Raw genomic sequence first — 23,395 nt, 5'->3', positions numbered from 1 at the left:
ATAAACACTTCTGTTTTATTGTAGTATCAGAATTAGTCATGCCAGTGGTTATATTGCCATGCTGTGGTGACTTTCAGTGTAGACAAAAGCTGGTTAGTTAAAACTATCATCACTCACATCCTCAGCATATTCCTGACCATGGCTGGGGTTTTTTGGTCACGAATCAGCAGCGTCATTTCCCAAAGTTTTATCAAAGTATTTGGGATTACTGGGGGGGAGAAAAAAAACAAACCCAAAAAAAAAAAATCATCACATGGCCATAAAAATGCAGCAGGACTGGTGTGCGAAAGCAGAGACTGATCTCAAACCAGGCTCTCACTTGCCCAATCCTCCATTCAAAGCATTACACCAGTGAACTATAAAGCAGATATACAAACAACTATTGTTTTAATGCCCAACAGAAATGATTTACAAGTTCAAAATCATTTTTCTTTTATCTGTACATTTCACCTAATGGGGGGACACAAATGGGATCTAAATTCTCTATATAAGGACTTCATTGAGTTTGGGAACCACTTGCCAGTGCACTGTCCCAATTACCTGAGCTATGTTAACACCTAGATTCTCCAGTAGGCTTCCGTTAAGGCCTTGCACTAAAAAATAACCCCCCCCCCCCCTCCCCCGACTTGCCTGTATTAAAAATGCTGCTTGCACTTTGACTGAAAATTGTTGGATTTTATTGAAGCTGGACTGCACATACTGCATTTAAAGTTTGCCAGCTCTGTCTGGTTCTCGGAGTGTAAAGAGGTGGGAAATCACAGCAGCCCACATTACAGTCACAAACAATCCATTGGCAGTAAAAGGATCCTTGGTAACAGCGTGATTGAAATGATCTTAATCCCTGCCAGGCAAGGAGTAAAAGCAGATTTCAGTTTTCCTATGTCTGTGCACACATTCATTAAAGACTAATAAATTAAAAGAACAACGGGAAATATCATTCGTGTCACATTTAGTAGTTTCAAAACACAGCAAATGTCAACAACAAAAAAAAAATAGGAAGGAGGTTTCTGTTATGACAAAAAGGTGAAATAATTAAAACAAAGTCATAATTTAAAGTAAAAAGAAAGTCTGGCGCAGGCGTGGCGGTGCTGTGTGGAGGTGGATTTCCTTCAAGCAGAAGTGCGAGGTGGAGTTAACGGAGTGTCCAGCCTCTGAACGGCTGCAGGTGGAGGACACGCCTCCGGTCCTTCGGTCTTCTTTTGAAACCCTCAGTGCGAGTTCGTTAGCGGGGTCCAATTTCGGATGGAAATAGTCTCTCGTTGTTTATTCTTCATCTTTTGATTTATTTATTATTTGTTCAGGTGTTGTGAGGGTGCATCGTTGTGTTTGTGACGCCGTTCGTCTGTCCATAAGTCCACAATCACTGCGGCGTCGCGTCTCCGTTAATTTCTATGCCGTGCTGCTGTAGTTGTGCTCGAAGCAGTGCATTGTCGTTCTTTAGTTCTTCGATCTGCGTTTAAAAAAATAAAAATAAAAAAACTTTTTGTGAAAAGAAAAATGACTGTTGGATAAACTTATTGCTGCACTCAGATATTCAATATTAGCTGACAGAAGAGATGATTTTTTAAAGTATAAAATAACAATTCAAGTTATTGACTGTATTTTTTAAATGTTGTTCTTAAATTGTCCTGCAGGGGTCGCACTGTTTAAGTAAAAGGGAAGACCTCACACAATTCTGAGAGCCAAAAACGTTCAGCCTTTGTCGAGAAGTTATAAAGTGCAATTTTCAGAAGAAATTGGAGGTTGTAAATAATCCGTTTTGTAAAAAATGTGATAAATGCGAACATTTTTCGAATTCATTCATTTTAGTTTTTTCACTAAACAAAAGGAAATACTTCGTTACCAGGATTAAAAGGCTGTGATGTTAATATTTTACCAGTGCGGCCCCAATGAGACTGAACGAGGCTGTTTGTGCCCCACAAACTCAAACGTTTGAAATATTACACTACACCAACATCACACATTGGATTGAGTTTAATCTGTTTTTTTTTAATTCTTTTTTTCCCCTTTATGCTAAATAACGTGGAGGACATTCTGTAAAAACATTGACGTAACATGAATACAAATATTCATATATAAATAGAAGAAGAATATAACAATTGAATTACTACCTGACTGAGTAACTTTACCATTATCAATACAAATTTTGATTTGACTGTTTAGGACAGTGTACTTTTATTCAAATCATATTCTATTTTGACAACTGGAACGTATGAAATGATACCTTAATATCAGAGCTGGTTTAATATCAAGTCCCAGCATCTCTTATTTAATCAGTGGAATGCAATATTGCACAGGAAATTGAGAGTTAATCTGCAACATATGCATTTCTTTATTTCATGGACCTGCTTCCTGAGCTTTTTTCTACTGTATGAAATGAACTGTACAGTTGTGTTTGTGTGCGGGGCTCGAACCTGTTGTCTAAGTAGCTCGTTGTCCATCCCCACTCGCTCCACCTCTTTGTAACTCTCCTGCAGCCGCTGGTTGCTCTGGCGTAGCTCGCGGATGTAGTCGCAGGCTTTGGACAGGATGCCTCCTTTACTCTGGGGAACACGACACGGCGACAGGTTGAAAGGCCACACGTGGTTTTATGTGACTCATCACTTCCCATTTATATTTATGTGCGCTCACGCCCGCCGTATCGGTCTGACTCAGTTCCTGTTACACAAGCGTGCAATAGCAGGAGGGACGACGTGCAGAGAAAGTGCGTCAAGATGGGAGCAGATGGGAGAGGAGACTTCAAAAGATCTGAGATTTGAACCTGCTGCTTTCAGGCAAAGTGGCTTCATAATCAACGGCTGACTGAAAACTACCCCGATACTAGTTCGGTTTAATCTTAATGTTTTAAAAATGAAGATGTTACTGGAGTTAAATGACAAAGCGGACAGAGGCATTAAATGGTTGACAATGTAATAAACTAGTAGAACTTACAAGAATTGCGAGTCCTGCATATTACATACTCTAAATGAATAAATAGAGTTTTGATGAGCAAATAGAAAAAAATTCCAAGAAATGCAGTCCTGTTTATGTATTATTACATTATTGGCAGCAGATATTCGATTTTCAAAGAAATTTTTTTTTTCATGCTCCATCAATAGGCAATAAATATAATAGCTTCTTAAATTATAGGCAAAATGTTATTACAATGTTGACTGAACTAATTTCCAATGTTATTGGAAAGTCATTATGTCAATGGATTTATTAGTGTTACTGGTTGTAAGGCTCACCGCTCCAGTTCTGCTGTCTACGCTGCAGTCGGGGATGATTTTTGAGAGTGTAACAATCCAGTTATTAATCTTGTCTCTTCTTCTTCTCTCCACTGGGGGAAAAAAAAAAAAAAAGAGAAAAGAAATCCATGTTAATCTTGTCAAATACAGTGAGACAATTTAGAGTCGTCCATTGGCCTAAACGTCCATATTTCTGGACAGTGGGAGGAAAACATGGAAACGAAACCATAAACTCAGCTGTTGATCGTGGACAGTTTTGATCAAACACATAATACATGAAGACAAACTAAAGTGGGCGCACACCTTCGTTGTGCTGTGCTCGCCGCCTCTCGTCCCTGGGCGCCCGCGGACCCTCCACCTTCCTGTGGAGACACAAAGAGAAACCTTCCAGTCACACAGGGAGTCGGATCAAATTGTCCACATGAAGGTTACACACACCAGGAGTACAACACCTCAACTAATGTCAATTTCTCAAATACACTGGCTACAAAGGAAAGGGATTCTAACAAAGACCCACCTGCTTAATAGTTGAAATCTCTTTAAATTGCACAAGGAGACATTTAACTGTTGAACACAACGTCTGTTGTAGTCTGTCAAGTTAGAAAGGTCAAATCTTTCAAAAGAAAGCGCAGTGCTATGCCAGCAACTTGAAATACAGTAACTTTGTTTAAGAGCCATTACTTTTCTAGTCATTATTATATAGTGTTGCATATGTTACATCAGTTAGTTGGAGGAAGAAGCTCGAGGACAAGGAGACCCTGTACCGCATGTTTTAGATGTCTTCCTGCTGCAACACTGATGAACTGGATGATTTATACCACAAAACTCCACAAAAAAAACTTGATAACCTGGTGCAATCTGGTGTGTTTCTGCAGGGAGAGACCAACAACGTGCAAGACGGTGTTCGATAATCTGCATGTTAACACTTCCCTGACATGGATTTAATGACATGAAGAAGCAGCAACAAGAGCGGAGATGAACTGCACACATGCTTATCAAGGTAAGCCGATTTTAACTGAATGCTGCTCATGCACCAGGGGCATTGTGGATACAAGGTAATGTTACTTGGCAACAAGAGAGAGGTCGCCGAGTTAATTCGGGGGGAAATGAGGCACTCGAGTAAACAGGAGTTTAGTGAACATATAAGAGCAATATACAACAAAAGTAATGAGCTAAGACACTTCAGTATCTTACTAGTGTTTAGTGATATGTACTTTCAGATATGTAGCCGACACTGCCGGCCTAATCACAGGAGCGGCACCCTTCAGCGTCTTCCGTGTGTCTGAAAGCACGTCTGGTTCTTAAACCACGACACAGAGGAGGCTACCGAGCGAAACCACCTTCATCTAAACCGAACGACGGGGGGAGTCGGGGTGGGAGCGTATGTGAAAGTTCTTCTCACCAGTTTGTGCTGCCATGCTGCAACATCTCGCTTTCACCCAGGTCTCTGAGGATGGCAGGTAAGTAGGACAGAGTGCGGTTTTCAGATGTCGGATGTTTTAAATGATTTGTTTTTCTTTGAATTGTACACAGAATGACAACACTGATCATTTCAAGAAGGGGGTGGATGAGGAGGAGGAGGTGGAGGAGGTGAACATCATCCAGTCCAGTGTGGAGTTTACAGGGGGAGGTGTGGGTGAAGGCTGCGGCCACATACGAGAGGAGGACTGTGATGTGGGGGAGGGGGGGGCAGTGTCAGTGTGGCGTCATACTCACGCTGTGTAGGTGTGTGCGCGTGGTGCGATCGTACGTGGGGTCGTTGTCTGCAGCACCTCGGGAGGGCTCATCATCACGTAAAACTGACCTGGATTCAACAGCGGAAAGCGTTACTTCCATCCTGAACACGTCTCTCTGCGACAATCGGACGACTGGAGCGCTGCCTCACCTCCTGCCTGTGTGATGGTCGGGTCGGCGGCGGCCTGCACGGACACGGCCGTTCCATCGCTGACGGTGGCGGCGGGAAAATAAGCAAAGCGCGTTTCTCCGCCCACGGTTTCCCCTCCTGGACTGCCCCCGTTACTGAAAGGATTCTGAATGACGGCCTGAAGATGAAGAGACGTTTAGAATGAAAAAAGGCTAAATCACAAGGACTGACGAGGATATTAATTCATGTGCAGTTCATTCTTCAGATACCCTTAGAAACACATACTGGGAGCTGTAAACATGCTAAAAACGTGTGTCCACACGTTTCCTATCCTTCATAAGAAAAGTCATGGTCATGAAATAATCCAAAATGGGAAATAAGATTATCACTTCACAAGGTCACATTTTCACAATAATGGTGACAGAGCTGACTCACTTTCCTTTGGGTTTTTTTAAGCAACTTGCAATTCGGTGTTGATAGTTTTGAGCCATTAACTTTGGAGGATAAATCTAAAGAACCACTGGAACCAGTCACAGCATTAGAAGTAAAAACTTTCCAACCAAACTTTTTTGAAACAAAACTTGAGCCGAAAACAACGAAAAACAAAACATGACAGCTCTCACTGATTGCAGTAGTCTTATATGTGCGTCATGTATTTAGTTGAGTTGAATACGACAGTAAGCTTGACTACGCAATGTCGCTTTCCACCGAATCGGAGATTCCAACCCCGACAATGTACGTCATCAAATCACTAAATGAATTAAGCCAAGAAAGCAGCGGTTGTTCTTGTATTTCTGAGCAGGGAATAAATCCCGTATAGAAGGACGCTGAGGATGTTAATGTACGACCTGCAAACTATTCCTATCGGTCGTTAGCAGCTGGAGCCTGTGGCAGCAGTCAGGCGGGATGCCGGGCCGGTTATGGTTGCCCTTGACAACGGCCATCCAAGATGTTTCCAGCAGATCAACACAGATGTTGGCCTGTCTCGTTGTTAGGATTATTGACTGAGAAACCTAATCTGGTCTGGTGCAATAAAGGCGTGGCATGGAACCAATGATGACGAGTGACATCTGCATATTAGTCTGTGTGATATTTGACAGGTTGTTAAAGAAGCTTAAGAGTGTGAATCCCGGTAATTTGACACAGAAGAGCTTAGATTAAAACAATCCACTGCGGGTGTCAGGAAAAATGTATGCTCCTAATGTGTTTCACATTTGTTTCTGTTTGTCTTCTTGAAATTTTACTGATCCAACATGTAATTAGTCACTTTCTTTCTGATGGGACCAAATTTTTATAAAATATTGAAATAATTATAAAAAGAATTATTCACAATGGCTTTAAAATCTAAAGCTCGGAAACATCTTGAGGACAAACAGGTGAAAAAATAAAAACATACACATGCAGAAGTAGCAAACACTGTCTGGTTACCTGTGCCACCGCCTGAGGGGCTCCGGCGAACGCCGCGGTGGAGACGACGCTGACGGCTCCGGCTCCATCGGCTGTGGCTTCTAAATGGTCGTCCGTCACCTGGACCACCCGATAGGTCACCTGCAGACGGAGTCAGAGAGCAGCCGTCAGACGCTCTGCCCTCCCCCGTCATCACACCAACTTTAGAAACGGGTCGTCACCTGTCCTCCGCTGTTCTCTGTACGAAACTGGTACTGCACATTGTGGTCAGTGAACGCAGCCTGCGGGACGCTGGTGATGGCCACGGCCGTCTGCTCGTCCGTCCCCACCGTCTCGCCTGCAGACACACACAAAATCATTGTTATAACGCTTTGGAAAGCACTGACTTGAATTTAAAAAAAGGAAAGTGAAACACAAAGCAGCTTTCTGTGAAACGAAGGTGTGAATCAGATTGAAAGGAAATAAATCTCAGGAGTGTTTGAATGAACGTGACTGAAATCGTCCCGTTGCACACCGAGGACTTGAAACACGTGCCTTCCTCATTTCATAGACAACCTCATCCGACAGTTTTTAGGTCATAACCCACTTTTATGTCGAGAATTGATGGCCCGGAACTTAGCCGAGCTTGGGACTGCGAGGTTGGGGTTCAAATCCCACTGACAATTGCATCAGGAGGGGAAATCAAGCTTAAACGCTGAGCTAATAGAATCAGAGTTTTAGACCGCTGGAAAAGCTTCTCTTTATTTTCTGTCTCTCCATACATTCATGGCGATGCGTGTCACAAGGAACAGAACCCATTGGAAAACACTGTGAGAGGGTGGCTTTGAAAACACATGCTTTGTCAAGATTATTTCCACTCGGGGATCAAACAGAACTGCCTCAATTATCAATTTCACTGGGAACGATCACGGCTGCCAGGATGGTATTTTACATTACAGAAAAGTCAATGTCCTCTAGACATGATAACATGGAGAGAAGCTTTGCTACAAACAGCATCATATGAAAAAATGTTGGCCAGGATCAGTGAAGACATGAAGAAGGATCTGACAGATATTTCTTGCACTGTGTCCTGTACTTTTCTCCCTGTACTTCCCCCAATCTGAAACATTTGTTCCAAAAGGTGTTTTTTTTTTTGTTCCTGGTACATTTTTTCCTCTCTAAACGTGCTAGAAAATGGCTAGGTTGTAATTAGTACTATATATGAATACAATTTAATTCAAATGAAGTCTAACATGTTCCTTTATCAAGACCCCAGAACAGTGAAGCCAAATAATGATTATCATGGGTATTTTTTGTAAAGCACTTTCCTGTATTATATACTGTCAATTAGATATTGTGAAAGGCGTTCTATATTAGTAAATCTGTCATACAAAGCCACGTCAAATCCATTGGTTCATCGCTAGTGTAAAATAAAGCCGTCTTCCCACCGTACGTCTATTAAAGTTACACCACTGACTTTATTTCAAGTAAATCTATTTGAATTATTCGTCTTACCTTCTTGTAGCTGCACCACCTCTTCTGTTTCCTGTTTGTCGTGACTGAAACAAAGAGAGAAAACCAATGAGGAAAAGGCCGTTGTTGTTTTTTTTAGAAATACCATTATTTTGTGGTGAGTGTTTATAGTTGCTGTGGAGCAGGCTTCCTGCTCTGGTGAGACGTGGCGCCCCCTGCCGGTCACAAGGGCGCATAAGCATAAAAACGTAAATAAAGTGAAGCCTCACAGGCGTGAAACTGAAGTTTTCTGCAGCGCCCGTGGACATATTTACGATTTTAAGCATTGACAAATCATTTTAAAGTTTGTATATTGCCACATAGAGAAATATAAACTCCCCACGCGTTCTTAATACTGATTGTTTTTCTCTGTGCAGAATCATTTCAGTAATTAACCTCCAAAAGAGCCGCATCCGGTGAAGCCGCAGCAGTGCATTGACATGCAAATGTAAGAGCAGACAGGACCTGTTGTTGCAGTGCATTTGCATTCATTGTGTAGTAAATATAAACTCGCACACATTTGTATTAAAAAAAAAAAAAAAAAAAGGCGCAGTTTTCAACTGAAAATGTCTTTGCATTTTAGCGTAAAAGCGCAATTCCTGTAAATTGCATGGCGCGCGGATCGAACTTGGAGTCTGCCATCGGCCTCGATGCACTAATATTCAAAGTGTGTGTGAGGTTGTTAGGACGGAGAGGTTTACAGGCCGTGCTGGGAGCCATGGCTCAGCAGCAGGAAGCGGCCAGCCGCGTCTCACCTCGCCGAGCTGTCCAGACTCTGCTCCAGCATATCCATCAAGCTTCTGGGAGGAGGAGAAAAAAAAAAAAAAAAAAAAAAAACCCCGCCGATATTCAACGACACTGATTTACGGAGATGGAAGCGCTGATCACGGGGACAAACACACGGGTCATGTGAGGAAGACAGTCCAGGACACGTGAGGCAGCGGCCGGGCGAGGAGCTAAAATGGAGGCCGCTGCGGAGCGGGACGGAGCTGTGTGGGTCTGTGCGCAGAGCCCGAGAGGGAAAAAAAACAAAAAGAGAACAACCCGCAGCTTACGGAGCTCCGAGTCCCGGGATACAAATCGTGAACGGCTCGATGGACGCACACACCGGAGATGTTTTGCTTTCGGCTTAGATTTAAAATGTATTTTTTTTTTGTCCTCCGTCTCCTTTTATTTTGCGTCTCTGCGGCGCTCAGCTGCTGTTTGTCCGCGCAAAGCTGCGGGCTGCGACATGCGCTCAATAAGATATGGAGTGGAGTACTTTGTACCCTCTTCGGAGGTCGGAAAACTATTGTTGTTGGGGGTTTTCAGCGTCTTCGTCGCTTTGCCTTTCGCCACATTTCAAATTTTTTGCAATGTAGTTTTCACGTGACTCCTCGCGTATGAAGACTTTGGTGGCTAAAAATGGAATCTCGTGCCATTTCTCCACTAAAAGCTCCTCTTTACGCGTGGATTTGTTTCCTTAATATCTACGTCTAAAGTGTCACACGCGTCTCATCAGTGTCATACTTGACTGTTGCATTTCTCTGACAATCAGCTTCTTCACAGCACTTCTTTTTTCTTTTTTTTTTTCAGGTCCTTTGCCCAGGTGACCACTGAGATCCAATACGGGTTTTCCGACAAACCACATGACAGAAAAGTGTCCGCAGCGTGGCACAGGCAGCTGCCACGCGTCTCACAATTCACACTTTTACGACCCATCTAATTCTCTCAGCCCGTTTTTCTACAGTAAAATCATGAGACATGCCTCCGTTTATGAGATCAGGGGGTCGTGGGGGTGTGTGTGTGTGTGTGTGTGTGTTTTTACGCGCAGTCAAACGGGGAGTTCTGTGTTTCTTTACCGTTTCCATCACACGCAGCCAGAGGGAGGCGATGCAGCGTTCAAGCAGACATGATGTGTTCAACAGCCACATGCAAATGAATATCCCTGACATTTTTAAAAATGATATTTAAAAAAAAAAAAGCCACATAAACCATAACCACTGGATGATATTTTATTATTACTAATAATATTTATTTATTGCCACAGGCTGTCATATTATTTCCTGTCCATTTATCCTGGCATCTTAAGTCATTAACCCCCCCCCCCCCCCCCCCACAGACACACACACACACACACAAATAAAACACTTAAGAAAACAAAAACTACAATTCAAATTTACTGTACAAATCTCAATCAGCTTCACAGAACTACCAATTATTTAAGAATTTTAATGATTTTACCTTTTAGTTAAAAAGCTAAATGTACTTTTTTCATGAATTATGAGGCCTCTAAACTTTAAATCTGATGCTGACATTTTAACTTATGATATAAATTTTTACTACAAATTATACCAACAGCAGCGATTTATGATTTTCACCAGTGAAAATATTTTGTATAAACTGGAGTGTGCAAGAAATTGTCCATAAGGCATGAATAAAATCATGTGAGCTGAACTAACATAATTGGATTCGTTAAGTGTCATAAAAAAAAACATATCAGAAGCAACCATTTAACACATAATGTATAATATACAACCAGTAAGAACTTATATGTGGTTTATTACTCTTTAACAGTTCTGTTTTCCACTAATGTACCCTTTAAAACACAAAACTATTTTACCCTAAATCAGCAGAAGTCATTCAAATGAAACAATATATTCCAATGCATGATGGTCAAATTGATCACATGACCTTACAGTCTGTAAGATGTGGCCTGAAATGCACCTTTTAAATGATAAAACACTTGGACTCCAAGGCCAGAAAGGATTTTATTTCATTATTTAAAGAGGATAGTGATCAGAATATTTCTTCAAAGCAGTTTTTTGGGGTGAACAGTTCAAGGTTCAGCCTGTAGGTAATGTAAAACTACAAACAAGCTTTTTTCTACTGTATTGTTGATAGAGGAACAGCTATTGCAGCGTGCCCAAGTGAGTTCTAACCAAAGAAAACCAAATGTCACTTAAGAAGACTCACTGAAGCAAAAATTCATGAACTAAGAACCGAGAAGAAGCAGCGACAAAACTGCTGAGTGGAACTTGCAGACAGACGCAGACAGCTCTTAGAGGAGGAAGGTGAATCTTATTTAAGGCTGCAAACGCATCAGATACTGTTTATACAGCCTAACGCTAATGTGACTTTTACTGAGGCATAATTAATGTCACTGTCAGGGGAGCTGAGTTACAGATTGGTTAAAGTGTCACCTTTAAAGACACAGGTTTTTGCTCGTGTGAAAAGTCAGCAAGGGGGGGGGGGGGGGGGCTCTGCAGGTCTTGCTTTCACCATCCAGCAGATTAACAATTAATATGAACAATTCAGTAACTGCATTGAGTTTTTTTTTTTTTTGATAGAAATACTTTAATCGTTACAATACTGGCGTTTACCATGAAGATTATATGGAGTATTTTAGCATAATATATATAATGTAACAAACCAAACTACTCAACTACTTTTCTGTGTCCGGCTGGGCTGTCTCGACTTCTGCGAATGTCTGTGTAAATACAATAAGGAAAGAAAAGTGTCTGACACGTGTTTTGATTAAGCCGCTCATCATTGGTAAACACCCACCCAGATTCTTGATTTCTCTCTCTCTCTAGTAGTGGGAACAACATGATTTCATTCCCGGCCACAAGTTAAATGGTCTCGTTCCCTCACGTTATTAACTTGAGGTAACAACTTATTATGTCATTCCCTTGCATTATTATTTTGTATTCTCTATGGCCGGACGAAAACATAACCTTCTCGGCTAACCGCGTTGGTCACCCAACTTTCGTTGGCGAAGTTAATAACCAATAACTATAGATCAATCCCCCTTATGCTCAGTTTGTTTCATCAACTCAGTACAACTCATGTCTAAATGAGTGACATGATGTTTACACTGTTTGCAATGTGCAAACAATTAGTCTATTTGAATCAGTTTCAAACTTATTCAAGTAAACCAACCACATAATTGGCATAAGTTACAAGAAACACTGTTTTTGTTACCAGGAGTTTTGTGCAGGAACCACTTCTGCAGTATCCGGGTGTTTTCAGCTTGATGTTCAGGAGTTGTAACATGCTCAGTGTCCTGACATGAACTGGTGTATTTAACTTTATTGAGAAGTAAGAGCGATGTGGTTTGAGTCAAATACTGTAAAAGACAAGAGCTCAACCATCAGCCAATAGATCTGCTTAGAATTATCCCCATCTACGCAACACATGGCTTTGAGTGAGGGTGACTCACTCATTCAGACTGCACACCCATTAGAGAGAGAGAGAGAGAGAGAGAGAGAGAGAGAGAGAGAGAGAAGAGGACAGCCACCTACCCAGTGCCAAACTTGAGGCCAACCTCTCTCCTCTCCTCTCCTCCCATCTCATTCTTTCCTACATGGGCACTGTCTCAGATGCAGACGGAGCAGTAACAGTCTGAACAGTGAGCCTAAACGGAGACGAGCACCCCAATCAGAAGATTTTCACCAAAATCGGCGGAAAAGTTTCTTCAAAGATCCCCGGAGCAATCATTCTCTTCATCTGAGCAGCTTTCAAACGGTAAAACCAACTTTATAAAGCTGGCATCTGATGTTCAGCAACTTTTCTGTGAGTTTTTTGGGTGGAGTCGTTCACCACTCCCGTGTCTATGGATTAACCATCCTTTGTTTGTTCAGTCTGGGCACACTGAAGAGATAGACCTTTTTAAGAGCAAATGTTTTGTTCAGCCTTAAATGACCTGTTTAAACTTCCTTCACACTCGTCTGAGAAACGAAAGATGCACTTTCATTACTTGAGCAAACTTGTTGGTCTTTTACTGTTTACTGCAACTGTATTTTCACTTTTAAAAAATGGTGTATATTTTAAACTTATTAAAGAGGCAAACGACTCATCATCATGTCTGTTTCTCCAACAAAGATATAAAGGTGCAATGGCGACACCCAAAAACACTCCTCGAGGTGCCAAAACGTCTTTCTCCCCCAACCGCATCACCCGCCTCCAGGAGAAGGAGGACCTCTGCAACCTCAACGACCGTCTGGCCGTCTACATCGACAAGGTCCGCTCCCTGGAGGTCGAGAACGCCGGCCTGCGCCTGCGCATCACCGAGTCCGAGACCGAGGTGAGCCGGGAGCTGACGGGCCTGAAGGCGGCCTACGAGGCGGAGCTGGCCGATGCCCGTCAGACTCTGGACTCGGTGGCCAAGGAGAGGGCGAGGCTGCAGCTGGAGCTCGGCAAGCTGCGGGAGGACCACAAGGAGCTGAAAGCCAGGTGGGTTAAAGGTCAACCCAGGTCATGTCACGTGAGGTTTACCGTGTGTTTGTGTTGTGAGGTGAGAAAATAGTGCAAAGCCACACAGGGTGGGCGGGTGGGGTGTGTGTGTGTGTGGGTGTGTGTGTGTGTGTGTGGTGGGGGGGGTTTAAAGGGGCTCCATTCGTCCCATAGTGGCCTTCACACCCCTCTGTGTGTTTGTAGCTTTGCTGCCGAGAGGCATGATCACATATGACTTCAGTTTATGACTATTTTTAGAAAACGTTACTACGTTTGGTCTCTTTGCTGATTTAATAAGCTTCTTTTACACAACTTTCTTGCGTTTACTACCATCCCATAATTATCACTTGAGCCTGCAGAAGCTGTTGTTTTTCTGCTGACTCACTAAGTCTACCTTGAAAGTCTGCTTTATCCTATTGTACTTGGTAGTGATTGACTGGAATTCATTGGAAATGCAAAAAAACCCAAACGACATTAAAAAAACACTTCTACTGTTCATTTCTTTTTTTAAATCAGACGATCATGAGATTGTCTTCTGCCTCAAGGCTTCTGAATTCCTCTTTTTTTTCTGAATCTGTTTGAGTTTAAGGCATTCACGAATCCATTTCAACATCTCCAGAGCGACACCTCGTCATTTGCTCTTAATAGCCGACGCTTATTTGCCTTGCTGACGCTGCGAGAGTGGCTGCTGCCACTCCCTAGCTGCAGCATGCCCTCCTCATTGCTCACTGCTATTTGACGTTGGCCTTGCACACCAGTTCCTTCCCATGCTGCCACATCCAGATCCTCTGATGACTAACTTTTTCCCCCAAGCTTCTCCTCCTTCGCCAAAGTGAGCATTGCATGCACAATACGTGGCAGTGTTTGGAGGGCTCCACTTCTGCCTCCATTATTACTTTTTCCATAAATACTGAATCGGCGGCCAAAGTGTGTTTGGAAAAGCCAAGCCGTTGCCACGGCAATGTCTCAGCCAAACATCAACGCTTGTGGTTTGTGGCTACCGGGAACACGGGACCGTACGCACATCACTGTGGTCTGTGTGAGTCATACTCGCCGAGGTCTTTCCCCCGTATTCTCTTCCCTTTGATAAAAATAGCTCATACTTGTGCCGTGACACAATAAAGGAAATTATAGTAGTTACCAAACTACTAAACAAGTAACTATAATCACTCACTGGAATGTTTTCTGTCAGCACTAAAACACTTTCACACTCCAAAACCGACCCGGCGGCTCTAATAAAGTTTTGTATGCCGACTGAAGAAATTTCAAATAGTATAGATTTACTAAAACATGAAATAACAGATATAATCCCTATGACAAGAAAAAGTGTGATAAGAAGTGTTAAAAAAAGATAAGTAAATAATGTGAAACCAGAAATAGTAAATAGTATGAAACATAATAAGTTAAGACAACCTAAACTAATTTAACCCTTTTAATTAATCCCCAAGAGGGATATTTACATATTTATATGCACACCAAATGTTTCAGTAGAGCTCATTTCTATAAGCTGAGATCGAATAAGACAAGCTAAGTTCGCTTAATTGTCCAATTCCAATTGTCCCGCAATTTGTACTTTCACAATAAAACTTGAGCTCTTCACCGACTATCGAAACCTCCCGTGCGTCTGTCTCTGCAGGAACACTAAAAAAGAGTCGGAGTTGGCCGCGGCGCTGCAGAGGCTCAAAGACCTGGAAGCTCTGCTGAACTCCAAGGATGCATCTTTGACCACGGCTCTGGGAGAGAAGCGGAACCTCGAGGTGGAGAACCGGGACCTGAAGGCGCAGGTTGCCAAGGTAAACTACGGCCTCCGCTCAATTTAAGACGTGGCGAAGACACATCTGGACTCAATCTCTCTGCAAAGTCATCGACTGTTTGTTCTTCATTCTCCGCCTTCGTGTTCTCCACACTGTGAAAGTCAATGTCAAATGTCTTAACAGCTTGATTTGACTTTTGTGGAAAATCAAATCAAGATGTGAGTTTTCCTGTTTCTCAGCTGGACACCGGTTTGAATGACGCCCGGAAGCAGCTGCAGGACGAGATGTTGAGGAGGGTGGATGGAGAGAATCGCATCCAGACCCTCAAAGAGGAGCTGGAATTCCAGAAGAGCCTGCACTCTGAGGTCAGGTCGATCAGCACACTTCAATATTCTCTGAATGTTTTCAACGAGCAGATACCAACTGTTAGTTTTTGTTTGCTCTCCAACAGGAGCTGCGGGAGACGAAGAGGCGTCACGAGTCTCGTATGGTGGAGTTGGATAACGGCCACCAGCAGGACTTTGAAAGCAAACTGTCTGAGGCGCTGATGGAGATGCGGAGCCAGCACGAACTGCAGGTCAAGATGTACAAGGACGAGATCGAGAAAACCTACAACACCAAGGTACTGTGCTTCTTTAAAAAAAAATAAAAAATTCAGGTTGCATGTTTATGAGCTGAGAGTGCAAAATCTGGACTTTATGTTTTGTGACTGTTCGCTGTCTTCAGCTGGAAAATGCTCGTCAGTCGGCCGATCGGAGCAGTCACCTGGTCGGAGCCGCACACGAGGAGCTGCAGCAGACACGGATACGCCTCGAGTCCTCGTCCTCCCAGCTCAGCCAGCTCCAGAAACAGGTAATCACACACTCTCCATCCATCCATCCATCCATCCATCCATCCATCCATCCATCCATCCATCCATCCTCCCACTGTAAGTTTTGTATTGTAATCAACAAGTTGAGTTTATTTAGTTACATTAATTTGGATTTCAAACTCCTTTGACTGTCAACATGATAATTGACTCACATTAATGTTAAATAAAAGTAAATGTGGAGCCGCGATATGATTGCATACTCCATCAGTGATTGATGCTATTGTTTGTAAACTCGCTGGAATGACATTTCACTTTTATACCTGTTGTATATATTCTGTTCCATATGATCTATATACAGGAGCTGGCTTGTGTATATTCTCTTGTACTCTGGTGGTGCAGCACAGAATTTCTCTAAATTAGGTCCATTCAGTGTTTGCTGAGCTGTTTTATTCCTCTTTGTCTGTGTTTTTCAAGTTCTTTTGTCAATACTTTGTGATTCCTCTGTCTGATGCAGCTGGCGGCTCGTGAGGCAAAGGTGAGGGACCTGGAGGACGCTCTGTCCCGGGAGCGGGACACCACCCGACGTCTGCTGGGAGAGAAAGACCGAGAAATGGCAGAGATGAGGCAGCAGATGCAGCAGCAGCTGGACGAGTACCAGGAGCTCCTCGACGTCAAACTGGCCCTGGACATGGAGATCTGTGCCTACAGGAAGCTGCTGGAAGGAGAGGAGCAGAGGTGAGCGGGCGCATGAAGCATTTACATGTACAAAATCCTTCTTCTTTACATCCTACACCATCATCTTCATCATCATCATCCATATGATGTTCCTCCCTGCAGGCTGCGTCTGTCCCCGAGTCCTCCTCCGACCAAGGTGTCCAGGAGTCAGTCCTCGTCTGCGGCAGCTCACTCTCGATCGGGCCATACCAGCTTTCAGACATCGCCCGTCAAGAGGCGACGCCTCAACGACACCGACAGCGAGGCCTCCAGCTTCACAGGAGGAGCCGTGGCTCGCACCCGCATCACCCAGCAGGCCTCGGCCAGCGGACGCGTCACGGTGGACGAGGTCGACCTGGACGGGAAATATGTGAGACTCAGCAACAAGTCAGATGAGGTGAGACGAGGAATCATCTTTGATAAAAAAGATTTATTTTTTTATGTTTGTAGTGGTTTTTCGATGGAGAATAAGATTCACACACTGTTGGTTTGAATGTGTGTGTGTGTGTGTGTGTGTGTGTGTGTGTGTGTGTGTGTGTGTGTGTGTGTGTGTGTGTGTGTGTGTGTGTGTGTGTGTGTGTGTGTGTGTGTGTGTGTGTGTGCGTGTGTATATACTGTATATACGCAAGTTGACTGAGTTTTTTGCTCCTGCAGGATCAGAATTTGGGGAGCTGGCAGGTGAAGCGACAGGTCGGATCCGGCACTTCAATCATCTTCAAGTTCCCGGCTAAATTCACCCTGAAGGCCGGTCAGAGGGTCACGGTAAATATGGCCTGGGCTTGAACCAATCGGAGTGATGAACAAGGATTTATACAAATGTTCTTTGTGTTTCACGGGCAGATTTGGGCCTCAAGCGGCGGAGGAAGACACAATCCTCCTTCTGAAATAGTGTGGAAAACCCAGAGCTCCTGGGGCACTGGAGATGTTTTCCAAACCACCCTGATCAGTGCTAACGGAGAGGTATCTTACATCATTATCACTTCTTAATCTTAATCCAAGGTTCAGGCCGGAGCATCAGCAACTGCATTGTTTGTGTCACAGTCATAAAAAAAACAAATCTGTGGAAAAATGTGTTCAATTTAACACAATTTCTTTTAGGAAATGGCCATGAGGAAGGTGACCCGCACACATCTTGATGAGGAAGATGATGACATGGTGAGAAACATGCAGCACATTCTAATTTGTGAAGCACTACTATTGTTGTACCTAAACTGTGAGACAGCCTTTTTTTTGTCTTGAAGATAATCAGTTTCATAACATTTAAGATTATATTTTTAATAACTAATAACTAGTAATCAAAATAGCTACTGGAATAAGCTATTCATAGTTCTACAGACTAGTTGTTGAATGTTTGTAGATGTACTTCCTGCCCGTCTTGGCGCTGCATTTCATTCAGTCGTCAGCAAACAGACTGATTCTTTGTGTTCTGGCCTCAGCAGGTGGCTCACAGTACTTGCGTTGGCGAAAGCGAGTATAACCTGCGCAGCCGGACGGTGGTGTGCAGCTCCTGCGGGCTTCCCTCGGACAAATCCAACAACTGCTCCGTGACCTCTGCTTCCCACTCCTTCCGCAGCGGGGGCCTCTCCGAGGGTTTACTGCCGCAGTCCTACGTCTTCAGCGCCAGCACACCTCGCAAGGTGGTCGACCAAACTAAATCTAAAGCTTTAAAGACAACTCACACCTAAAGATCAATAAGAGTCCTTTTTTTCATTATTTGCGTGTGAAAAATCTAACTTTGTCAAACTTTCTCCTCAGACTGGACGCAAAATGGACACCTGTCCGCTCATGTGAAGCCAGGATCCGCCTGATGACACTTCAAAACGTTTCAGTTATTGATTGTTTAGTTAGGTAACACTAGTTGTAGCTATTAGTTCAGTAGTTTAGTTGGATTTATATATTGATTAAAGCAGGCACCTTTGTTTGTATACGTTACACTTAAGATTGATGATTTTGTCCTCGCTGTTCTTGACCACACATAAAGAAGTTACCAGCTATTTAAACGCTTTAACTCCATCCCGCTTTTAAACATGACTTCCACGGCGGTTGAGGTCGGTATCATTTTGTTGTACTCCATAATCAAACTCATTGACACTGCAGGGTTGTGATCAATTCACAAATTCAGATTTTTACAAATAAATCTTTTTTCATTGAATTAGCTTCCCCTGTGGTAGTGAATTGATCACAACTTTGCGACAGCTCTACAGAATATTTTGTATTTTTATGATATCATTAAATGTTTTTTCAGAAAAACTGTTTTGTTACTTGCGCACAAATCCCTTTTCTTTATCTTTTCTATATCTGCTCTTGGATTGTGAAAGAAATCTGGAGTGTTTAGATAAAATCCACACAGGCACAGAGAGCACATACTGTCAGAAAATGTTTGCTGGAGAATAAATAGAAGAATTCAAAGAAGAATTATCTTATAAGGTTTGAATGGGTCTGCAGGTGAAGTAGCATTAGGGCGAGATCTTTTCCCCACCAATATTCAAAATATTTCACCGAAAACTCCGGGGTAAACACAGACCAGAGGGGGGAAACCCACACACAATAACCCCCCACCCTTCATCCCCATGCAGTGTCAACCACGTCATGCTGATATGAATCAAATGTCTGCCGAATCGAGGATCCTACACTCCTCTGTGGTTATGCCAGTTCAGAGAAGTGAAACGTGTTTTGCATGTGTGTTAAAAAGTAAAACTACAGAGGGGAGAGCAACAAACAAATGTCGAAACAAAACAGTCGCATTATGAAACATGACGAGTTAAGTTAAACGTTTCGATTTAGGAAGACCACATGTTTCAAACAACCTAACATGGAACAATTCATAATATCTAAAAATGGTTTGGGTAAAAACAACTTGAGGTTTATGCCACCACCTATAATTAACTTGAATAAAATTAGTTTTTCTCCCCAACAGCATGTCATTACATTGTTGTCGCAACAATTTTCAATGTACTTTATCTGAGGAGACTTTTTATAGCAATCACTGCAATGATTTTAAATTTAAAATGTCATTTAATAAAAGGCTTTATCAAGACACCTGTTTTTAAAACTTCTTTTAAAAACTTTTGTCACTTCAGACAGTAGAAGTAAAAACATTGCAACTCTATTATATATTATTATAACAGAAATTACAAAAATGTAAAACTGATTAAAGAAATACGCAATTTTTTTTCCTCAAATTTTCTTTGATTGGGAGGATTTTCCTAACGCGGTGACTCGTGTACCGTCATGTGCCCAAGGTTCATTGTGTGTATGATCAACTGTACTTAATTTAGTACAATTCAAGTAATACTTGAGTTTCCTGCACTTTCGTCACCGGAGTTTGTTTTCAACCTGCACGTGCTCCACAGCCACTTTTATTTTGAAGGCAGATGTTTGTTGAAAACCGGAAGCGGAAATACACAGGTCGCGCTGTAGAACCTCAAACATCTTTTCTGGTTTATCCAAATCTGCACATTATTTATCAGCAAGTGGCGTCTCTGAGCTGTTTTAAAGGACTAACCTGCGGGAGAAGGTGTTGTTAAAGCGAACTGGGTGAGTGTCGTTAATGTCGTTAATGTTTATTCACGGATTTGAGTGTTGAAGGTGAGCTAACTTTAGCAGCCCGTGAAGACGTCTCTACAGAAACCTGCACAAACTGCAGTAAAAACTCAAATTATATCTACGTATTCGTGTCAAACAGACAAAAGAACGTGAATATTAACAGTTCTGAAAATATATGCGTGTTGCCATTTGATAACAGTTAATAAAAGCAATGAATCGCATAAGTGGGGACGTGTAAACATGGTTCAGTAGTTGATTATGATTCATAAAGAAAAACATTTATAACATGTTTTCCTACTCTGAAATTACTCATTTAAATACAAACCTCTATTTTACTGTTTCACAGTATTACAGGGTCATTAAACATTTATAATATGCTTTCCTACTCTGAAATGATTCATGAATAGATATAAAACTCAGTTTTACTGAGTTTTACCCATAATTATTAGATTTTTCTATTGTATTATTACTTGATCAGTACTTTATTTTGTCTTTTTAAACCCAGAAAGTTCTCAAAATTACAGTCCACGAAAGTTTCACAGGCTGAAGCCATAAAATATGTGTATATATATATATATATATATATATATATATATATATATATATATATATAAAATCTTGTAAAATCCAAAACTTTTTTTAATTAAAACTATTTCATCAGGAATTATTTGGATGATGTCATGACGGAGGAGGCTCCTCAGTGGGATACCTGGTGTCAGCAGACCGAACACTCAGACCCTCTGAACTTGTCTGTCTCCTCAGCAGCTCAGATCCTCCTGAATGTGGAGCGTTCGGACTCTTTTTGGGATCGGCTTCCTCGTCACCTCTCGAGCTGCAGCCTCCCTCGCTCACACGGGGACATGCACGCTCTCCACTGCGACTAACACAGACAATAAGGAGTGTTTCAAGAGGACGGCGTCCACCATGGCCCAGACCGTCAAGTATCTCGGGTGAGGGTTCGCACCTTGTTGACGATCTTTAAACTGAGGCTGTGTGACCGACCTGCCGCCTCTCCACAGGCAGGAGGAGGCCCAGCACATCGACGAGGAGCTCTTCAGCGAGTACGGCTTCAGCGTGGATCAGCTGATGGAGCTGGCAGGCCTCAGTTGTGCCACGGCCATCACTCGGGTGAGGGACCGGCCAAGCTTTTTTTTTTTTTTTTTTTTTTACAAAAATTGAAAACGAGAGCCAAAACAAAAATAAAATCTGTATTTTCACCCAGAGCTGCCCCAGATTGCCTTTACAAAAGACAGAGGACCTTTTTTTTTAACCATCTCAGAGTTGCTGAAACATCTGAAGTGACAAATAATCGGATTACTTTTTCCAATCACTTGCCATCAGCGGCAGAATTTTCCTCGAGCAGCGTACAGTTTGCAGTTTGTGAATTGATGTGTTGCTTTTGTCGTGCAGGCGTATCCACTCGCGTCGCTGGTAAAAGCCAAACCGACTGTGCTGGTGATCTGTGGACCCGGGAACAACGGCGGCGACGGCCTGGTCTGTGCACGACACCTCAAACTCTTTGTGAGTATACTAGGAAGTGATAACAGGAGGTTAGACATAAGGTCTGTGTGCAGATGTGCACCGATAAAGCTTCAAAATGCCTTAAAACGTTATTTTCTTTTACTGTATGTAAGTAGATTATGCATGTACAGTACTTGTAAGTGCAGTTTCTTTTATTTGATTACTGTAGTTGTTAGTTTTTGGAACCACATTTGTTCAAAGTGTAATACAACTCTTGAACAAGTCTATCATAAACATTCAGGGTTAATTTGAGGAAAAGAAACAAACTCTTTTTATTGTTTGGATGACTCATTTTGTACCAGTAATAAGATAATTGTATTTTTCCCTTAGGGGAAATGTTTGTGTTCTGTAGTTTTTGCAAAAAGCAAACAAACACAGTGAATAAAGCTGTGCTGGTCCCGTGTGTTCCACCTCCTCCGCTGCAGGGTTACGAGCCCTCCATCTTGTACCCCAAGAGGCCCAACAAGCCTCTGTTCCAGGGTCTGACCACTCAGTGCCAGAAGATGGAGATCCCCTTCCTGGCGGAGATGCCCGAGGTTCGCTGCTAATCAATTCTACAGCAGCGTCTTCCCTCGGCCGTGAAGGAGATTCATCTGCTGGCTGGTTATGAGCGTGCATTTTATTTCCCACTCTGCGGAGCCTTCATTGCATTTTCATTCGATCGGTTTACACGAGATGAGGCTGTAAAGTTCCTCGTGGGAATTGAAAAGTTTTTATTGCAGGAAGGCAGTTGGTAATATAGCTGATAAATAATCCTGCAGGTGGTTTGTGTACATTTTACTTCACTTCATTCTTTGTAAATAAACTCAAACTGTCTCCTCAGGCCGGAGTGATCGATGAAGCGTACAACCTGGTGATCGACGCCATCTTTGGCTTCAGTTTCAAAGGCGCCGTGCGGGAGCCTTTTGGCTCCGTCCTGGACGTGCTGAATGAGACCACGGTCCCCGTCGCCAGCATCGACATCCCGTCAGGTCGGTGTCACGCGCTCAGCGCTCTCCAAGGGCAAACAGATGGTTGAAGGAGCTTCCTGTGTGAGCTCAGACAGATTCAGGTTTCCACTGCGGCAGATCATCAGCTCACACATACAGTCATCAGACCATCATGTTTAAGAATTAGCAGAAGGAAAGAAAAAGAAGCAGGTATTGAAAGGATTATAATGAGTAAAATTAGACTCATTTTAAACTAGGTATTCTGTGTTTTTAAAGGTTGGGATGTGGAGCAGGGCGGCGGCACCGACTCGCTCCAGCCCGACATGCTCATCTCGCTCACCGCCCCGAAGAAATCCGCCTCCTTCTTCAGAGGACGCTACCACTTCCTGGGCGGCCGCTTCGTGCCGCCCGGCCTGGAGAAGAAATACCAGCTCAACCTGCCTCACTACCCCGGCACAGACTGCGTGCTGCAGCTGTGACCGAGGCAGGAAATACCTTTCAGACCGTGAGAACATTAATGCGGCTTTACCTTTATCTGCACGCTGATTTCACTGCAAATGGAAACTCGCCAACGTCCGATTAGACTGTGCACTGATACTGGGATTTCATCAATAAAAGGTCTCAAACTGTCTTTACATGTGTTTGATTGTTAAAAAAAAACCATCTGGAAATGATCTTCCGGCTGCTAAAGAAATCACAGCAGATCAAGTTTCTGAATCAGTGGGATTCAAACCCCCAACCTTCCTTGTCACATCTTTTCTGCTCTAACCTGGAGGCCATCGCAGCTCCATGACTGATTAAATTAAACACCACGTGGAAATGACTGAGGAATGTTGAATTTGTGTTTCTACTCATCGCAGGATGTTTTAATCAAAAGCCTCATAGCTTTAAATCGAATGAGCGTGTTTTGTTCTTCT

The 23,395-nt window shown here is 42.8% G+C and overlaps 3 protein-coding genes across 7 annotated transcripts; 2 read left to right on the top strand and 1 right to left on the bottom strand.

Annotated features, from left to right (window-relative positions):
- On the bottom strand, positions 1-9,220 carry usf2 (upstream transcription factor 2, c-fos interacting). Of its 2 annotated transcripts, XM_080484863.1 has the most exons (11): positions 8,745-9,220; positions 7,993-8,036; positions 6,720-6,835; positions 6,520-6,639; positions 5,113-5,269; positions 4,944-5,031; positions 4,630-4,674; positions 3,531-3,589; positions 3,228-3,319; positions 2,415-2,543; positions 1-1,450 (listed from the first exon to the last, which is right to left on the bottom strand). In XM_080484863.1, exons 1-11 carry the CDS (start codon positions 8,780-8,782, stop codon positions 1,361-1,363), a joined length of 978 nt encoding a protein of 325 aa, XP_080340989.1. In that variant the 5' UTR covers positions 8,783-9,220; the 3' UTR covers positions 1-1,360. The 2 variants fall into 2 exon arrangements, with proteins under 2 accessions (XP_080340989.1, XP_080340990.1); XM_080484864.1 differs by lacking the exon at positions 4,630-4,674 and having other exon boundaries at positions 8,745-9,217.
- A 3,080-nt stretch (positions 9,221-12,300) lies between these two features.
- Positions 12,301-18,888, top strand: LOC308122781 (lamin-A-like). Of its 2 annotated transcripts, none has more exons than XM_080484861.1 (13): positions 12,301-12,495; positions 12,853-13,203; positions 14,840-14,996; positions 15,197-15,322; positions 15,409-15,579; positions 15,684-15,809; positions 16,283-16,503; positions 16,606-16,879; positions 17,137-17,244; positions 17,323-17,442; positions 17,581-17,637; positions 17,919-18,119; positions 18,238-18,888. In XM_080484861.1, the coding sequence occupies exons 2-13, from the start codon at positions 12,866-12,868 to the stop codon at positions 18,271-18,273; spliced, it is 1,935 nt and encodes a 644-aa protein (XP_080340987.1). In that variant the 5' UTR covers positions 12,301-12,495; positions 12,853-12,865; the 3' UTR covers positions 18,274-18,888. The 2 variants fall into 2 exon arrangements, with proteins under 2 accessions (XP_080340987.1, XP_080340988.1); XM_080484862.1 differs by having other exon boundaries at positions 12,341-12,495; positions 17,922-18,119; positions 18,238-18,727.
- Positions 18,889-19,848: 960 nt separating this feature from the next.
- Positions 19,849-23,302, top strand: naxe (NAD(P)HX epimerase). 3 transcript variants are annotated; one of them, XM_080485740.1, is made up of 7 exons: positions 19,849-20,019; positions 20,791-20,978; positions 21,048-21,156; positions 21,439-21,549; positions 21,975-22,085; positions 22,373-22,520; positions 22,755-23,302. In XM_080485740.1, the coding sequence occupies exons 2-7, from the start codon at positions 20,809-20,811 to the stop codon at positions 22,955-22,957; spliced, it is 852 nt and encodes a 283-aa protein (XP_080341866.1). In that variant the 5' UTR covers positions 19,849-20,019; positions 20,791-20,808; the 3' UTR covers positions 22,958-23,302. The 3 variants fall into 3 exon arrangements, with proteins under 3 accessions (XP_080341866.1, XP_080341867.1, XP_080341868.1); XM_080485741.1 differs by having other exon boundaries at positions 19,863-20,019; positions 20,794-20,978; XM_080485742.1 differs by having other exon boundaries at positions 19,880-20,019; positions 20,690-20,978.
- The last annotated feature ends 93 nt before the right edge of the window (positions 23,303-23,395 follow it).

Source organism: Lipophrys pholis, assembly GCF_963383615.2.
Source record: "Lipophrys pholis genome assembly, chromosome: 17".
NCBI classification, from domain to species: domain Eukaryota; kingdom Metazoa; phylum Chordata; class Actinopteri; order Blenniiformes; family Blenniidae; genus Lipophrys; species Lipophrys pholis.
The sequence above is the reverse complement of the archived record's forward strand: the minus strand, read 5'-3'. Positions and strand labels throughout refer to the sequence as shown.